Below are 20,826 nucleotides of genomic sequence, written 5' to 3'. Positions count from 1 at the left end.
AAGAGATTATAGTTGAAAACTTCCCTAATATGGAAAAGGAAATAGTTAATCAAGTCCTGGAAGCACAGAGAGTCCCATACAGGATAAATCCAAGGAGAAACACGCCAAGACACATATTAATCAAACTGTCAAAAATTAAATATAAAGAAAACATATTAAAAGCAGCAAGGAAAAAACAACAAATAACACATAAGGGAATCCCCATAAGGTTAACAGCTGATCTTTCAGCAGAAACTCTGCAAGCCAGAAGGGAGTGGCAGGATATACTTAAAGTGATGAAGGAGAAAAACCTACAACCAAGATTAATCTACCCAGCAAGGATCTCATTCACATTTGATGGAGAAATTAAAACCTTTACAGACAAGCAAAAGCTGAGAGAGTTCATCACCACCAAACCAGCTTTACAACAAATGCTAAAGGAACTTCTCTACGCAAGAAACACAAGAGAAGGAAAACACCTACAATAACAAACCCAAAACATTTAAGAAAATGGGAATAGGAACATACATATCGATAATTACCTTAAATGTAAATGGATTAAATGCTCCCACCAAAAGACACAGACTGGCTGAATGGATACAAAAACAAGACCCATATATATGCTGTCTACAAGAGACCCACTTCAGACCTAGAGACACATAGAGACTGAAAGTGAGGGGATGGAAAAAGATATTCCATTCAAATGGAAATCAAAAGAAAGCTGGAGTAGCAATTCTCATATCAGACAAAATAGACTTTAAAATAAAGACTATTACAAGAGACAAAGAAGGACACTATATAATGATCAAGGGATCGATCCAAGAGGAAGGTATAACAATTGTAAATATTTATGCACCCAACATAGGAGCACCTCAATACATAAGGCAAATACTAACAGCCATAAAAGGGGAAATCGACAGCAACACAATCATAGTAGGGGACTTTAACACCCTACTTTCACCAATGGACAGATCATCCAAAATGAAAATAAAAAAGGAAACACAAGCTTTAAATGATACATTAAACAAGATGGACTTAATTGATATTTATAGGACATTCCACCCAAAAACAACAGAATACACATTTTTCTCAAGTGCTCATGGAACATTCTTCAGGATAGATCATATCTTGGGTCACAAATCAAGCCTTGGTAAATTTAAGAAAATTGAAATCGTATCAAGTATCTTTTCCGACCACAACGTTATGAGACTAGATATCAATTACAGGAAAAGATCTGTAAAAAATACAAACACATGGAGGCTACACAATACACTAGTTAATAACGAAGTGATCACTGAAGAAATCAAAGGGGAAATCAAAAAATACCTAGAAACAAATGACAATGGAGACATGATGACCCAAAACCTATGGGACGCAGCAAAAGCAGTGCTAAGAGGGAAGTTTATAGCAATACAAGCCTACCCCAAGAAACAGGAAACATCTCGAATAAACAACCTAACCTTGCACCTGAAGCAATTAGAGAAAGAAGAACATAAAAACCCCAAAGCTAGCAGAAGGAAAGAAATCATAAAGATCAGATCAGAAATAAATGAAAAAGAAATGAAGGAAACAATAGCAACAATCAATGAAACTAAAAGCTGGTTCTTTGAGAAGATAAACAAAATTGATAAACCATTAGCCAGACTCATCAAGAGAAAAAGGGAGAAGACTGAAATCAATAGAATTAGAAATGAAAAAGGAGAAGTAACAACTGACACTGCAGAAATACAAAAGATCATGAGAGATTACTACAAGCAACTCTATGCCAATAAAATGGACAACCTGGAAGAAATGGACAGATTCTTAGAAATGCACAACCTGCCGAGACTGAACCAGGAAGAAATAGAAAATATGAACAGACCAATCACAAGCACTGAAATTGAAACTGTGATTAAAAACCTTCCAACAAACAAAAGCCCAGGACCAGACGGCTTCACAGGTGAATTCTATCAAACATTTAGAGAAGAGCTAACACCTATCCTTCTCAATCTCTTCCAAAATATTGCAGAGGGAGGAACACTCCCAAACTCATTCTACAAGGCCACCATCACCCTGATACCAAAACCAGACAAAGATGTCACAAAGAAAGAAATCTACAGGCCAATATCACTGATGCACATAGATGCAAAAATCCTCAACAAAATACTAGCAAACAGAATCCAACAGCACATTAAGAGGATCATACACCATGATAAAGTGGGGTTTATCCTAGGAATGCAAGGATTCTTCAATATATGCAAATCAATCAACGTGATACACCATATTAACAAATTGAAGGAGAAAAACCATATGATCATCTCAATAGATGCAGAGAAAGCTTTCGATAAAATTCAACAGCCATTTATGATAAAAGCTCTGCAGAAAGTAGGCATAGAGGGAACTTTCCTCAACATAATAAAGGCCATATATGACAAACCCACAGCCAACACTGTCCTCAATGGTGAAAAACTGAAACCATTTCCACTAAGATCAGGAACAAGACAAGGTTGCCCACTCTCACCACTATTATTCAACATAGTTTTGGAAGTGTTAGCCACAGCAATCAGAGAAGAAAAAGAAATAAAAGGAATCCAAATCAGAAAAGAAGAAGTAAAGCTGTCACTGTTTGCAGATGACATGATACTATACATAGAGATTCCTAAAGATGCTGCCAGAAAACTCCTAGAGCTAATCAATGAATTTGGTAAGGTAGCAGGATACAAAATTAATGCACAGAAATCTCTTGCACTTCTATACACTAATGACGAAAAATCTGAAAATGAAATTAAGAAAACACTCCCGTTTACCATTGCAACAAAAAGAATAAAATACCTAGGAATAAACCTACCTAAGGAGACAAAAGACCTGTATGCAGAAAATTATAAGACACTGATGAAAGAAATTAAAGATGATACAAATAGTTGGAGAGACATACCATGTTCTTGGATTGGAAGAATCAACATTGTGAAAATGACTCTACTACCCAAAGCAATCTACATATTGAATGCAATCCCTATCAAACTACCACTGGCATTTTTCACAGAACTAGAACAAAAAATTTCACAATTTGTATGGAAACACAAAAGACCCCGAATAGCCAAAGCAATCTTGAGAACGAAAAATGGAGCTGGGGGAATCAGGCACCCTGACTTCAGACTATATTACAAAGCTACAGTAATCAAGACAGTTTGGTACTGGCACAAAAACAGAAATATAGATCAATGGAACAGGATAGAAAGCCCAGAGATAAACCCACGTACATATGGTCACCTTATCTTTGATAAAGGAGGCAAGAATATACAGTGGAGAAAAGACAGCCTCTTCAATAAGTGGTGCTAGGAAAATTGGACAGATACATGTAAAAGTATGAAATTAGAACACTCCCTGACACCATACTCAAAAATAAACTCAAAATGGATTAAAGACCTAAGTGTAAGGCCAGACACTATCAAACTCTTAGAGGAAAACATAGGCAGAACACTCTATGACATACATCACAGCAAGATTCTTTTTGACCCAGCTCCTAGAGAAATGGAAATAAGAACACAAATAAACAAATGGGACCTAATGAAACTTAAAAGCTTTTGCACAGCAAAGGAAACCATAAGACCAAAAGACAACCCTCAGAATGGGAGAAAATATTTGCAAATGAAGCAACTGACAAAGGATTAATCTCCAAGATTTACAAGCAGCTCATGCAGCTCAATAACAAAAAAACCAACAACCCAATCCAAATATGGGCAGAAGACCTAAATAGACATTTCTCCAAAGAAGATATACAGATTGCCAACAGACACATGAAAGAATGCTCAACATCATTAATCATTAGAGAAATGCAAATCAAAACTACAATGAGATATCATCTCACACTGATCAGAATGGCCATCATCAAAAAATCTAGAAACAATAAATGCTGGAGAGGGTGTGAAGGAAAGGGAACACTCTTGCACGGTTGGTGGGAATGTAAATTGATACAGCCACTATGGAGAACAGTATGGAGGTTCCTGAAAAAACTACAAATAGAACTACCGTACGACCCAGCAATCCCACTACTGGGCATATACCCTGAGAAAACCATAGTTCAAAAAGAGTCATGTACCAAAATGTTCATTGCAGCTCTATTTACAATAGCCAGGACATGGAAGCAACCTAAATGTCCATCGACAGATGAATGGATAAAGAAGATATGGCACATATATACAATGGAATATTACTCAGCCATAAAAAGAAATGAAATGGAGGTATTTGTAATGAGGTGGATGGAGTTAGAGTCTGTCATACAGAGTGAAGTAAGTCAGAAAGAGAAAAACAAATACAGTATGCTAACACATATATATGGAATCTAAGGAAAAAAAAAAAAAAGGACATGAAGAACCTAGTGGCAAGACGGGAATAAAGACACAGACCTACTAGAGAATGGACTTGAGGATATGGGGAGGGGGAGGGGTGAGATGTGACAGGGTGAGAGAGTGTCATGGACATATATACACTACCAAATGTAAAATAGACAGCTAGTGGGAAGCAGCCGCATAGCACAGGGAGATCAGCTTTGTGCTTTGTGACCACCTAGAGGGGTGGGATGGGGAGGGTGGGAGGGAGGGAGATGCAAGAGGGAAGAGATATGGGAACATATGTATATGTATAACTGATTCACTTTGTTATAAAGCAGAAACTGGCACACCATTGTAAGGCAATTATACTTCAATAAAGATGTTTAAAAAAAAAAAAGAAAATTACAGACCAATATTACTGATGAACATAGAATGCAAAAATCCTCAACAGAGTACTAGCAAACAGAATCCAACAGCACATTAAAAGGATCCTACACCATGATCAAGTTGGATTTATCCCAGGGATGCAAGGATTCTTTAATATATGCAAATCAATGTGATACACCATGTTAACAAATTGAAGACTAAAAACCATATGATCATCTCAATAGATGCAGAAAAATGTTTTGACAAAATTCAATACCCATTTATGATAAAAACTCTCCATAAAATGGGCATAGAGGGAAACTACCTCAACATAATAAAGGTCATATATGACAAACCCACAGAAAACATCATTCCCAATGGTGAAAAACTGAAGGCATTTCCTCTAAGATCAGGAACAAGACAAGGATGTCCACTCTCGCCACTATTATTCAACATAGTTTTGAAAGTCCTACCTGTGCTACTCAGAGAAGGAAAAGAAATAATAGGAATTCAAACTGGAAAAGACAAAGTAAAAGTGTCACTCTTTGCAGGTGACATACTATATATAGAGAATCCTAAAGATGCTACCAGAAAAGATGCTACTACTAGAGCTAATCAATGAATTTGGTAAAGTTGCATGATACAAAATTAATGCACAGAAATCTCTTGCACCTCCTGTACACTAACAATGAAAGATCAGAAAGAGAAATTAAGGAAACAATCCCATTTACCATTGCAACAAAAAGAATAACTAGGAATAAACCTAACTAAGGAGGCAAAAAACCTGTACTCAGAAAACTATAAAACACTGATGAAAGGAATCAAAGACGACACAAACAGATGGAGAGATATACCATGTTCCTGGATTGGAAGAATCAATATTGTGAAAATGACTATCATACCCAGGGCAATCTACAGAGTCAATGCAAGACCTATCAAATTGCCAGTGGCATCTTTCACCGAACTAGAACAAAAACTTTTACAATTTGTATGGAAACACAAAAGACCCCTAATAGGCAAAGCAACCTTGAGAAGGAAAAGCAGAGCTGGAGGAATCAGGATGCCTGATTTCAGACTATACTACAAAGTACAGTAATCAAGACAGTATGGTACAGGCACAAAAACAGAAATATAGATGGAAGAAAGACAGTATCTTCAATAAGTGATGCTGGGAAAACTGGACAGCTACATGTAAAAGAATCAAATTCAAACTCTACCTAACACCATACACAAAAATAAACTGAAAATGGATTAAAGAACTAAATGTAAGGCCGGACACTATAAAACTCTTAGAGGAAAACATAGGAAAAACACTCTGACATAAATCAGAGCAAGATTTTTATTGTCCCACCTCCTAGAGTAATGGAAATAAAAACAAAAATAAACAAATGGGACCAATTAATCCTAAAAGCTTTTTCACAGCAAAGGAAACCATAAACAAGACAAAAAGACAACCCTCAGAATGGGAGAAAATATTTGCAAAAGAAACAACTAACAAAGGATTAATCTCCAAAATATACAAACAGCTCAATATCAAAAAAACCCAAACAACCAAATCCAAAAATGGGCAGAAGATCTAAATAGACATTTCTCCAAAGAAGACATACAGATGGCCTGGAGGCACATAGAAAGCTGCTCAACATCACAATTATTAGAGAAATACAAATCAAAACTATAATGAGGTATTACCTCACACCGGCCAGAATGGACATCATCAAAAAATCTACAAACAACAAATGCTGGAGAGGGTGTGAAGAAAAGGGAACCCTCTTGCACTGTTGGTGGGAATGTAAACTGATACAGCCACTATGGAGAACAGTATAGAGGTTCCTTAAAAAACTAAAAATAGAACTACCATATGACCCAGCAATCCCACTACTGGGCATAAACCCTGAGAAAACCATAATTCAAAATGAGACATGTGCCCCAGTGTTCATAGCAGCATGATTTACAATAACCAGGACATGGAAACAACCTAAATGTCTACTGACAGATGAATGGATAAAGAAAATGTAGTACATATATACAGTGGAATATTACTCAACCATAGAAAGGAACAAAATTGGGTCATTTGTAGAGATGTGGATGGACCTAGAGTGTGTCATACAGAGTGAAGTCAGAAAGAGAAAAACAAATATTGTATATTAATGCATTATGTGGAATTGAGAAAAATGGTACAGATGAAACCTATTTGCAGGGCAGGGATATAGATGAAGACATAGAGAAAGCAGGTGTGGACACGGGGGAAGGGGAGGGTGGGCTGAATTGGGAGATTAGGCTTGACATAAATATACTACCATGTGTAAAATAGATAGCTAGTGGGAACCTGTTGTAGAGCACAGGGAGCTCAGCTCAGTGCTCTGTGATGACCTAGATAGGTGGGAGGGGTGGTGGGTGGGAGGGAGGTCCGAGAGGGAGTGGATATATGTATACATATAGCTGATTCACTTCATTGTACAGCAGGAACTAGCACACTGTCAAGCAATTATGCTCCAATTAAAAAAAAAGATTAAATAAATAAATAAATAACCTAGGGGTAGTAGAAAGCATGTAGAAGGTACTCAATTAAGATCCACTGACCAATGAAGGCTTATTAATGAACAGACTCCAGTGGAACTTTTCTGAAATAAAACAATGAGTAAATTAGTATCACCCACATTCAGTGCCCTCTGTGTCTTCAGGTCAACAAGCCAAGCCCTGGGGACACAAATATGAACAAGATGTAGTCCCTGATCTTAAGGAGTGTACAGACTTGTGGGGACACAGATGTGTAGACAATTGTAATATTTACAAAACACATGGACATGTCTTATCTCATTTACATCATGAGAACCCAAGGTAGCTGGTATAACATGTGACTTTATACTCAATGTTTAGAAGAGAAACTGAGGTTAAGTGAGTTGTCCAAGATCACTCCAGTAGTACGTGGAGTTGTAACAAGAACCCAGTTCTGCTGACTCCAAACCAAGGGCTCTTTCTGCTGCACGCTAATGTTCTAGTATAACATGCTTATTTCCCAGTGCCAGTGACGCTGGAGAAATCCAGCTCATGAAAAGCATTGATATCTAGTGAGTGAGAGGCAGGCATTGATGGCATCAAGGAAGGCAGGCTTTGAAAAGCACCTGTGAATAGTTAAATATTTTTCTTCTCATTAACTATAATTTTTCAAATACCAAAAAGAATTTGAGGTTACTTTTGACAAAGCATGATACCATATATATTTTTTTATGTTTAAAAGAACAAAGTAATGAACGGAAATAGAGATGAAATCCCTGTGTCAGAAAATTGAGGGTAAGAATAGGTGGGCATAACTCTTAGCTCTGAGCTTCCTGAGAGACAAAGCAAACTGGGAAGTGACAAGGTTCTTGTATACAAAAGGAGGCGGACTAATTTTAATTTTAGCATATATTATCACCATTTGTCCTCTGATTTCTGAATCACACAGCAAAAATTAGTATTCTTATAGAAAACATTGATTTGAAAGTATAGCATTTTACCAATAAAAAAAGTGAATTTGTTATATTTGTAAATTCTGTGGGTTGATCAGAAGATTTGGAAATTTGGTAACAACATACTCAATAGCACATGATTGCCAACATTAATGGTTTGGTCTGTTCTGTAAAGGAAAATGGGAGAATTGGCATCCAGTTTAGAAGGATCATGCAGCAGAGTATCGGAAATGTAATGGGGCTACGGGGGTGGGAAAAAGATTGCCCTCTTCATAAACAGTACACATTTCAAGTTCTTAACTGAGTGAACTATAGCCAAAATGGCACATCAAACACAAGATGACATTCACCAGCTATGAGGATATTTCATCATTCATTCACTCATTCCACAAACAGTTACTGAGTGCCCAGAGTGGGCATTCAAGCCCTGTCCTTAAGGATGAAGACAGAGCAGTGAACAACACAGACAAAAATGCCTGCCTTCACCAAGCTTTCATGAGGCAAAGCCTAGCATGTAGCACAAATTAAAGATGGATGTGTACTTTGTCTGTGAGAGAGCTGGAGTTCCCACAGTCACACTGGCATCCAAATGAGACATCCTAAAAAGGCTACAGCCCTGTGTTACTGTAGACTGAAACACATGCTTGGTTTTTGTCACAGAACTATCTAGAGCCTAGGGGCAGCTAGGAAGGGAGGTGCAAACAGTGATCCTAACTGCCGTAAAACAGGGCTGAAGAGTAGGTCCCACCTTTTGAAGCTCACAACGGATGGAGGGTGGGCCAACCTTCCCACTGCAGAAGGAGCCAACAAGCACCTCCTTCAGTTTAAGGAAAAGGTCCTCTCCTGCTATAAAAATGGCTTTAAGAAGCAGCTGGGCGGGTGGGGGTGGGGGGGGAAGCTACAGCAGCCACAGAAGCTGTTAGACAAGGTAAAAAATATATATATATATATTTATATATGGTTTTTAAGACCCATGCATGCATTTATTCAACTAATATTTATTAAATCCTCACTACATGTGCAAAAAGCACTGTGGTAGGAACTAGGGAAAGAGAGAGGGGAGTGGGTGGAGACATGGTTCCTGCCCTCATGTCTCTTACCTTCTAGAAAGAGAGTCAGACATTGAACAACTAATCAATTAATTAATTAAAAGTAGAACATCTACTAGGAAGAACGATTGGAGTCTGTAAGAACTTTAAAAGGGCAAATTAACCTAGTGCCAAAGATAACAGAAACCCTTTACACAATCCCACTCACTTTCTTACTCTCTCCTCTCCCTCTCCTCCATTCCGTCCCCTTCCCCATCCCTCCTCTCTCAGACACACATGCACACACACTTGTGTGCACACAGGTGCATACACAGGCACACATAGCTATGATGTAATCAGGTACCTCTTTGTCTTCCTTTCAAAGAGACAACTTTTGAGCTATAAATACTAAAGATATTCATTCTGGCTCTTAGGCCAACACGCTGCAACCCTGGCGAAACCATGCCAAAATTCCTACTCTGAGTTAAGCTGCAGTCAGGTCTAGATGAAAAAAGGAACGTTTCAACTGATTACGTCTTCATATGTTTCCTAGATATTTGAGTTTATGGTTGTGCTTGTCCTTCTTGATACTTAATTAGAATGTACAGGCCTCAGATATGAGCTTGCAGGAGACAGACAGTGTTCAAAATGAAAATGACAGCTTTCCATTGGCTTGTGTGCTGTTCTATAGCAGCTCACTGTCAGGTGTTGAAGTTAAGCTAAACTACATAAAAACAGAAGATGTAAAAGCTAAAGTTGAAAAATTAAAAGTTAGAGTCTACATATACTGAACTTTGGCTATTCAATTATAAAGTCAAGTTGGAAAAAAAGCATAAGAAAAACAAATAAGGAACAGAATTTTGGACAAAGCACTGAGCTGGGCAGATTTTAAAACTTTCCAATTAAGTTATATAACTACAAAACATTTGTGGTAGATAAAAATTAGAAAATACAGGTATATAGACAGAGATAAAAATACAGCCATATTTAATTACCAAAGCACTTTCCATAAAATGACTATATCAAAGTATTTAACCAATTCTTTATTATTGGGCATTTATGCTTTTGCCTAATCTTTATTAACACAAATGTTTTGATGAACACCTTTATATATGCATTTCTGCACATCTCTCATTATTTTCTTATAACAAATTCTTAGAAGTTGAATTTCTTAGCTGGGCAGTATTCAGATGTTTAAAATCAGAATTAAAGCAACAGCCAACTTTAGAAAAAAGAAATCATAAGTAACACAATAACAGTGGGGGACTTTCACACTCTATTTTCACCAATGGACAGTTGATCCAGAGAGAAAATCAATAAGGAAATACAGGCTTTAAATGACACATTAAACCAGATAGACTTAATTGATATTTATAGGACATTCCATCCAAAAGCAGAATACACATTCTTCTTAAGTGCATATGGAACATTCTCCAGGATAGACAATATGTGGGGCCACAAAGTGAGCCTTGCTAAATTTAAGAAAATTGAAACCATATCAAGCATCTTTTCCAACTATAACTCTATGAGATTAGAAATTGACTACAAGAAAAAAAATTATAAAAAGCACAAGCAAGTAGGCTAAAAAATATGTTACTAAAGGACCAAGGGATCACTGAAGAAATCAAAGAGAAAATCAAAAAATACTGACAGTTATTGGAGATTGGTTCAAGATGGCAGAGTGGAAGGACGTGCTCTCAACTCGCTCTTGCGAGAGCACCGGAATCACAACTAACTGCTGAACAATCATCAACAAGAAGGCACTAGAACTCACCAAAAAAGATACCCCACATCCAAAGACATAGGAGAAGCTGCAATGAGATGGTAGGAGTGGTGCAATCATAATAATATCAAATCCCATAGCCGCTGGGTGGGTGACTCACAAACTGGAGAACACTTATACCACAGAAGTCCACCCACTGGAGTGAAGGTTCTGAGCCCCATGGCAGGCTTCCCAACCTGGGGGTCCGGCAACAGGAGGAGGAATTCCCAGAGAATCAGACTTTGAAGGCTAGTGGGATTTGATTGCAGGACTTTGACAGGACTTGGGGAAACAGAGACTCCACTCTTGGAGGGCACACACAAAGTAGTGTGTGCATCAGGACCCAGGGGAAGGAGCAGTGACCCCATAGGAGACTGAACCAGACCTACCTGCTAGTGTTGGAGGGTCTCCTGTAGAGGTGGGGGGTGGCTGTGGCTCACCGCAGGGACAAGGACACTGGCAGAAGAAGTTCTGGGAAGTACTCCTTGGTGTGAGCCCTCCCAGAGTTGGCCATTAGCCCCACCAAAGACCCAGGTAGGCTCCAGTGCTGGGTCACCTCAAGCCAAACAGAGAGGGAACCCAGCCCCACCCATCAGCATACAAGCGGATTAAAGTTTTACTGAGCTCTGCCCACCTGAGCAACAGCCAGCTCTACCCACCACCAGTCCCTCCCATCAGGAAACTTGCACAAGCCTCATAGTCTAATCCACCAGAGGGCAGACAGCAGAAGCAAGAAGAACTACAATCCTGCAGCCTGTGGAACAAAAACCACATTCACAGAAAGATAGACAAGATGAAAAGGCAGAGGGCTAGTACCAGATGAAGGAACAAGATAAAACCCCAGAAAAACAACTAAATGAAGTGGAGATAGGCAACCTTTCAGAAAATGAATTCAGAATAATGATAGTGAAGATGATCCAGGACCTCAGAAAAAGAATGGAGGCAAAGATCCAGAAGATGCAAGAAATGTTTAATGAAGACCTAGAAGAATGAAAGAACAAACACCTAGAAGAATTAAAGAACAAACAGAGATGAACAATACAATACTTGAAATGAAAAATACACTAGAAGGAATCAATAGCAGAATAACTGAGGCAGAAGAATGGATAAGTGACCTGGAAGACAGAATGGTGGAATTCACTGCCACAGAACAGAATAAAGGAAAAAGAATGAAAAGAAATGAAGACAGCCTAAGAGACCTCTGGGACAACATTAAATGCAACAACATTCACATTATAGGGGTCCCAGAAGGAGAAGAGAGAGAGAAAGGACCCGAGAAAACATTTGAAGAGACTAAAGTTGAAAATGTCCCTAACATGGGAAAGAAAATAGCCACCCAAGTCCAGGAAGCGCAGAGAGTACCAGGCAGGGTAAACCCAAGGAGAAACACATCAAGACACATATTGATCAAACTGACAAAAATTAAAGACAAAAATTATTCAACAAGGGAAAAATGACAAATAAAATACAAGGGAACTCCCATAAGGTTAACAGCTGATTTCTCAGCAGAAACTCTACAAGCCAGAAGAGCATGGCATGTTATATTTAAAGTGATGAAAGGGAAGAACCTAAACCAAGATTAGTCTACCCAGCAGGATCTCATTCAGATTTGAGAGAGAAATCAAAAGCTTTACAGACAAGCAAAAGCTAAGAAAATTCAGCAGCATCAAACCAGCTCTACAACAAATGCTAAAGGAACTTCTCTAACTGGGAAACATAAGAGAAGAAAAAGACCTAAAAAAACAGACCCAAAACAATTAAGAAAATGGTAATGGGAACATACATATCAATAATTACCTTAAAAGTGAATGGATTAAATGCTCCAACCAAAAGACACAGGCTCACTGAATGGATACAAAAACAAGACCCATATATATGCTGTTTACAAGAGACTCACTTCAGACCTAGGGACACATACAAACTGAAAATAAGGGGATGGAAAAAGATATTCCATGCAAATGTAAATCAAAAGAAAGCTGGAGTAGCAATACTCATATCAAGTAAAATAGACTTTAAAATAAAGTCTGTTACAAGAGACAAGGAAGGACACTACATAATGATCAAGAGATCAATCCAAGAAAAAGATATAACAATTATAAATATATATGCACCCAACATAGGAGCACCTCAATACATAAGGCAAATGCTAAAAGCTATAAAGGAGGAAATCGACAGTAACACAATAAGAGTGAGGGACTTTGACACCTAACTTACACCAATGGACAGATCATCCAGACAGAGAATTAATAAGAATGTACAAGCTTTAAATGAAACAATAGACCAGATAGATTTAATTGATATTTATAGGACATTCCATCCAAAAACAGCAGATTACACTTTCTGCTCAAGTGCACACGGAACATTCTCCAGGATAATTCATACTTTGGGTCACAAATCAAGCCTCGGTAAATTTAAGAAACTTGAAACCATATCAAGCACCTTTTCCAACCACAACACTATGAGATTAGAAATCTTTTATGGGGAAAAAAATGTAAAAAACACAAACACATGGAGGCTAAACAATACGTTACTAAATAACCAAGAGATCACTGAAGAAATCAAAGAGGAAATCAAAAAATACCTAGAGAAAATGACAATGAAAACATGATGATCCAAAACCTATGGAATGCAGCAAAAGCAGTTCTAAGAAGGAATTTTATAGCAATACAATCCTATCTCAAGAAACAAGAAAAGTCTCAAATAAACAATCTAACCTTACATCTAATGGAACTAGAGAAAAAAGAACAAAGAAAACCCAAAGTTCGTAGAAGAATTCATAAAGATCAGAGCAGAAATAAATGAAATAGAAAAAAAGAAAACAGTAGCAAGATCAATAAAACTAAAAGTTGGTCCTTTGAGAAGATAAACAAAATTGGTAAACCTTTAGCCAGACTCATCAAGAAAAAGAGGGAGAGGACTCAATAAAATTAGAAATGAAAAAGAACAGGTTACAACAGACATTGCAGAAATACAAAGCATCATAAGAGACTACTACAAGCAACTCTATGCCAGTAAAATGGACAACCTGGAAGAAATGGACAAACTGTTAGAAAGGTATAACCTTCCAAGACTGAACCAGGAAGAAACAGAAAATATGAACAGACCAATCACAAGTAATGAAATTGAAACTGTAATTAAAAATCTTCCAACAAACAAAAGCCCAGGACCAGATGGCTTCACAGGCGAATTCTATCAAACATTTAGAGAAGAGGTAAAACCAATCCTTCTCAAACTCTTCCAGAAAACTGCAGAGGAAAGAACATTCTCAGACTCATTCTACAAGGCCACCATCACTCTGATATGAAAAGCAGACAAAGATATCACAAAAAAAGAAAATTCCAGACCAATATCACTGATGAATATAGATGCAAAAATGTTCAACAAAATACTAGCAAACAGAATCCAACAATACATTAAAAGGATCATACACCATGATCAAGCTGGATTTATCCCAGGGATGCAAGGATTCTTCAATACATGCAAAACAATGTAATACACCATATTGAAAATAGAAGATTAAAACCATAGGATCATCTCATAGATGCAAAAAAGCTTTTGAAAAATTCAACACCCTTTTATGATAAAAACTCTCCAGAAAGTGGGCATAGAGGGACCCTACCTCAACATAATAAAGGCCATATATGACAAACCCACAGCAAACATCATTCTCAATGGTGAAAAGCTGACAGCATTCCCTCTAAGGTCAGGAACAAGACAAGGATGCCCACTCTCGCCACTATTATTCAACATAGTTTTGGAAGTCCTAGCCACGACAATCAGAGAAGAAAAAGAAATAAAAGGAATACAAATTGGAAAAGAAGTAGTAAAACTGTCACTCTTTGCAGATCATGATACTATACATAGATAATCCTAAAGATGCCACCAGAAAACTACTAGAGCTAATCAATGAATTTGGTAAAGTTTCAGGATACAAAATTAATCCACAGAAATCTCTTGCATTCCTATACACTAACAACAAAAGATCAGAAAAAGAAATTAAGGAAACAATCCCATTCACCATTGCAACAAAAATAATAAAATACCTAGGAATAAACCTACCTAAGGAAGTAAAACACCTGTACTCAGAAAACTATAAGACACTGATGAAAGAAATCAAAGATGACACAAACAGATGGTGAGAGATATACCATGTTCTTGGATTAGAAGAATCAATATTGTGAAAATGACTATACTACAAAAAGCAATCTACAGATTCAATGCAATCCCTGTCAAAGTACCAATGGCATTTTTTACAGAACTAGAACAAAAAATACTAAAATTTGTGTGGAGACACAAAAGACCCCAAATAGCCAAAGCGGTCTTGAGGGAAAAAAACGGAGCTGAAGGAATCAGACTCCCTGACTTCAGACAATACTACAAAGCTACAGTAATCAAGACAGAATGGTACTGGCACAAAAACAGAAATATAGATCAATGGAATCGGATAGAAAGCCCACAGATAAACCCATGTATCTATGGTCACCTAATCTATGACAAAGGAGGCAAGGATATACATGGGAAAGACAGTCTCTTCAATAAGTGGTGCTGGTAAAACTGGACAGCTACATGTAAAAGAATAAAATTAGAAAACTCCCTAACAACATTCACAAAAATAAACTCAAAACGGATTAAAGACCTAAATGTAAGACGGGACATTATAAAACTCTTAGAGTAAAACATAGAAAGAACACTCTTTGATAGATCACAGCAAGATCTTTTTTGACTCACCTCCTAGAGTAATGGAAATAAAAACAAAAATAAACAAATGGGACCTAATGAATCTTAAAAGCTTTTGCAAAGCAAAGGAAACTATAAACAAGACGAAAAGACAGCCCTCAGAATGGGAGAAATTATTTGCAAATGAATCAACGGACAAAGGATTAATCTCCAAAATATATAAACAACTCATGCAGCTCAATATTAAAAAAACAAATAACCCAATCCAAAAATGGGCAGAAGACCTAAATAGACATTTCTCCAAAGAAGACATACAGATGGCCAAGAAGCACATGAAAAGATGCTCAACATTTTTGCTAATAGAGAAATGCAAATCAAAACTACAATCCTATCACCTATACTGGTATAGGTGATAGTATCACCTATACTGGTCAGAATGGCCATCATCAAAAAGTCTACAAACAGGGAATTCCCTGGCTTTCCAGTGGTTAGGAGCTTGCGGTTCCACTGCAGGGCACCTGGGTTCAATCCCTGGTTGGGGAACTAGAATCCCACAAGCTGTGCAGCGCAGCCAAAGAAAAATGTCTACAAACAATAAATGCTGGAGAGGGTGTGGAAAAAAGGGAACCCTCCTACACTGTTGGTGGGAATATAAACTGGTACAACCACTATGGAGAACAATGGAGGTTCCTTAAAAAACTAAAAATACAACTACCATATTATCTAGCAATCCCACTCCCGGACATGTATCCAGAGAAAACCATACTTCAAAAAGATACATGCACGCCAATGTTCATTGCAGCACTATTTATAGTAGCCAAGACATAGAAGCAACCTAAATGTCCATTGACAGAGGAATGGATAAAGAAGATGTGGTATATGTATACAATGGGATATTACTTGGCCACAAAAAAGAATGAAATAATGCCACAACATGGATCAACCTAGAGATTATCATACCAAGTGAAGTAAGTCAGACAAAGACAAATATCATATGATATCACTTATATGTGGAGTCTAAAAAATGATAGAAATGAACTTATTTACAGAACAGAAACAGACTCACAGACTTTGAAAACAAACTTCTGGTTACCAAAGGGGAAATGGGGCGGGAGGGATAAATTCAGAGTTTGGGATTAACATATACACACTACTATATATAAAATAGATAATTAAGAGGGCCTACTGTATAGGACAGGGAACTCTACTCAATATTCTATAATAACCTATATGGGAAAAAAATCTGAAAAAGAATAGATATATGTATATGTATAACTGAATCACTTTGCTGTACACCTGAAACTAACACTGTAAATCCACTATACTCCAATATAAAATAAAAATTTTTTAAATAAATAAAATAAATAAATAAAATTAAAAATTTCCCAAAGTCTAAAATTCAGTTACGAGAAACAGCAAGACAGAGAATTATATCCTATATCTTGGCAGAAAATGAAAACCTCCCTGGTTTCAGCTCAGACATGAGCTTTGTAGCAACAGTCCATATTCAGACTAGTACCTTTTGCAATATGGAACCTGGAGCCTGAAAGGTAATGTCAGTGACGTGTTTTTATATTTTGGCCTCCTTTATTTTTTCAGGATCTGTTTTCTTAGGTCAACCTAAGCACAGTTTTTGTTTTTTTTTTTCTTTTTGATATTCTGCAACCTAACTCTCCCAGATTCATTTTTCTATTCTCTTCACATTATACTGTAGGCACCAAATGGAACTCAAGGAGTCCATTGTATTAACTGATACCTGTACCTGACTCCAACAGACTTTCTGCCTCAAAGGCATGCAGAAATATCCAAACAAAGAGAAAAGACCTAAGAATAAAAATAATCAAATAACTGGGAAAACTTCAAAGAAGACCACTAGAAAACAACTGTGATAACCAGATAAAGGTTGACATCAGTGAAAATGGCAGAGTAAAGAGCTCTGAAAATTTACTCCTTCTTAAAAGCAATAGGTAAACTAACAAATTTTTTTTCATTATTTTATAGTAAATGGTTTTCATAGTCAATTTTTTTCAGTTTTCAGAACTCTGAAAATTAACCAAAGGCTTTCAGCATTCCAGAGAGTGTTTACTCAAGAAAAATAGCTGATCTAGGTAAGAACGGTGAGCTTTGTGGTGTTTTAACTTGTCCTATTTCCATCCTCTTTCTCACCAAGAGGGTATCTTTGAAAAAGAACAGCTCACAATCACAGTGGCATAGGTTTCTTCCTTGTGGTATCTGCCCAGTATCTAGCATTATGCTTTGAACATAAATAAATTCCCATTTAAAATCATTTGGATTTGGGCCTACTCACTCTAACACAAAATGAAGCCTTTGTGCAGGCCACTAATGGACTTCTATAACTGGTTCCTAGTTTCTTGCCATCAATTTTTCTTATATAATTCTGCTAGAGTTATCCATCATGTATGCTCATTTGACCATACCATTCCCCTTCCAAAACATCAGAGTATTGCCCAATAAGTAAACTATAAATTTCTGACCACAGTATGAAAGTAGCAAGCAGACTTACTGTCTTCTTCACTCTGTTACTTCCTACGTCTTCCATCCCAATAATATAAATATATTCATTATCTAAGTGTAATACGTAATTATTGAAACTGTTTATACCCACTGCTATCATACTTGCTTTGTCTTCATTCTCTTGGTCTTGAATTTCCATGTCTATTTTACAAATGTTTCTGTCTTTTGTATTAACATTAGAAAAAATAGAACTAATCAATAGACGAAAGAGAGGGAGAGATAGGGTGGATGGTAGAATACATGTAATGATTCCACAGTAAAGTCTTACGAAATCTGGAATTAAATCAGAATGAGAAGAATGTGAATGTGTATGATGGGCAGAGTCAGACCAGAAAGTATTGTTAGCTGTGTGTTGTTTGTATTCTGACAGGATGTTAGGCTGGTTGGCTGCAACTAAAAGTATTTTTCCCTGTCAATTTGGGAGGGCATGGTGAAGAATCTCCAGGTAATACACAGAGTTACTCATCTTACCGAGTTAAGATTTTTAATGAAAAAGTATCCAAAATATTTGCTATGGAAGATCCAAGTGACTCTGTAGTTCTATAATGTTGGGTGGAGAAAAATAAAGAGGCAGCACTCAAGACTTTATTATGATCTTCCTCTAACCACTTCTATAAAGAGGCAGGTATTTATATTTAATAAACATTTATTAAATAACCAAAATAAAAATGGCCGTTTTGTACAAATGATCACCATTCTTCCACCTTGTTCTATTTCTTTAAACCAGACTAGTCCAGTTTCCTTCTTTCTGCATCTATTATAGTGCTGTGTATCCTATGAACTCTCAGTAAGTCAGTTAAACTGATGTTCATCAGTCCTAAAGTCAAGATCCTTCCTCCAAGAAAGCTTGGTCTGAATATGTCAACAGCATTTACCACCATATACCACTTAACTCTATCCAACCATTTTCATAGGAATTTGGGGTTTGTAAAGTCTTTCCTGGACCTCAGTTGAGTTATTGATTTTTTTAAAAAAGGTGACGGTGTTGGGTCTAAAATGATAGTCTCTCTGCTCTAAAGTTGAGAAAGCCATATATAGACACCAACAGAAATAGGCTGCCACCAGTTTGAGGAATAAAAATCCCTTAGGCTCCCCAAATTTCTTCTCCAGAGACTTGCAAGTTCCATCATTAGAGATTATTATTTTGGATTATATGGCAAATACACTTTAGGATAGGAATGACTAATGAAAAATTTAAAAAGTAAAACTAATCTAAACTAATCTGTCCTTAGGAAGCCAGTAATCTCAAAAGGTTTAAGGAATGGTAAGTGTTTCAAAGGGGAGAAAGGCAAAGAGACAAGTCCAGATCCTGGAAAGCTACCTGAAGAGGAGAAGACATGGTTGGATATCTTGAAAGTGGCATGAAGACTCTGAATATAGGGCAAGTGTAGAACCACAGCGGGGTAAGGAAATAAGGAAGAACATTAACTTTGTCTACTTTACAACTTAAGCTTAGTGAGGAGAATTTGCAAAAGACAAACGTTTCACTAAATCTAAGTAGAAGTACAAGAATGGAGGATCCCATGTAATTATTTGCTTTTTAATATGACCCACATACTTATTAGAATATTAATTTATCATTTATCATTATACATTAATTTTCTTAGATACTTACGTATTTGAGAAAACACAAGAAGGGAAAATACCCTGGACTGTGGCAGGAGCCCGAGGTCCTATTTACCAGAAAAAGAAAATAATTAGTTTGCATCCTTCCCCAACAACTTGTAAAATGATAATATCCTCTAATAGTTCTTTATTCTCTATTGTCACAGTCTTGTTTAAAAGCCTCCAGAGACTCTCGACAATGAAGTCTAAATTTCTTTGCAAGGCATAAAATATACCATACAATCGATGTTCTTATCTATCTCTCTAGTGTCTTCTCTGGCTAGTCTTCCGTGTGTATTCTATGGATCAGAGGCACAAAATAACTTATTTCCTAAATGTATTATCTTTCCCATGCCTCTGGGCCCTTGTTTTTGCCATTTCCTTTGTCTGGAGCACCCTATGCCCTCTTTTAACTTCTTATCTTTTAGGTCTCAGTCAGCTTGTGTTAACTCTTCTAGAAAGCCTTCCTTGAAACTAAGTAAATATTCTTCTCTAGTGGTCCTAAAGCATTCTACCCCTTTCTATTATAAAACTCATTATGCTATACTGTAATTAAAGGTTTACTCTTCTGTCTCCCTGATTATGATGTAAATTTCCCACTATATCTCCAACATTTATTTTTTGAGAATACTACATAATTAATATGTTTCCTCAACATTTATTCATTGATTTATTGGCCATTAATCTCTTCCCACTCAAACATCATCTCACTCGCTTTGTATGTAATCTAGCTAGATTTCATTACTGGATTTTAGTAAAGATTCTGGATACAGATGACATAGAAAGTTTTTATGCACAACACCTCCACACTGGATTTGGTGTTTGTTAATTATGCAAATACACAAATGAATAAAAATTTTAGACAAAAAGAATGTCCTGTTTACAGAAAGTAGTGTTAGTAATTAGAGCCTGTTCAGTCAAGTTTAAGTGGTAACTCTTGTTTCTCCCAATAAATGACTAACCAATAGGTACCAGTGATGTGTAAAAAAGTCTTACTTAAATCCTATGAACCTTTTTGACTTTGTTTGTGTAGATATGTTTTTTTGTGTGTGTTTAGATTTGGAGAAGCAGTACCTGAAATTAAGAATTCATAGACCTGAGAAATTAAGTGTGAA

The 20,826-nt window shown here is 36.8% G+C and overlaps 1 protein-coding gene across 1 annotated transcript in view; it reads right to left on the bottom strand.

The window, feature by feature from the left end:
- Positions 1-20,826, bottom strand: part of FSIP2 (fibrous sheath interacting protein 2) — a gene marked incomplete at its 5' end in the record, with an annotated part of 130,013 nt that overhangs the window by 53,857 nt on the left and 55,330 nt on the right. The window contains one exon of the mRNA XM_082466842.1: positions 19,722-19,779. Coding sequence (XP_082322968.1) covers positions 19,722-19,779 — 58 coding nt within the window. The remainder of the gene's footprint in view (positions 1-19,721; positions 19,780-20,826) is intronic.

Source organism: Balaenoptera physalus (assembly GCF_965194825.1).
Source record: "Balaenoptera physalus genome assembly, chromosome: 6".
Lineage (NCBI taxonomy): Eukaryota > Metazoa > Chordata > Mammalia > Artiodactyla > Balaenopteridae > Balaenoptera > Balaenoptera physalus.
This window is presented reverse-complemented; position numbering and strand designations above follow the sequence as displayed.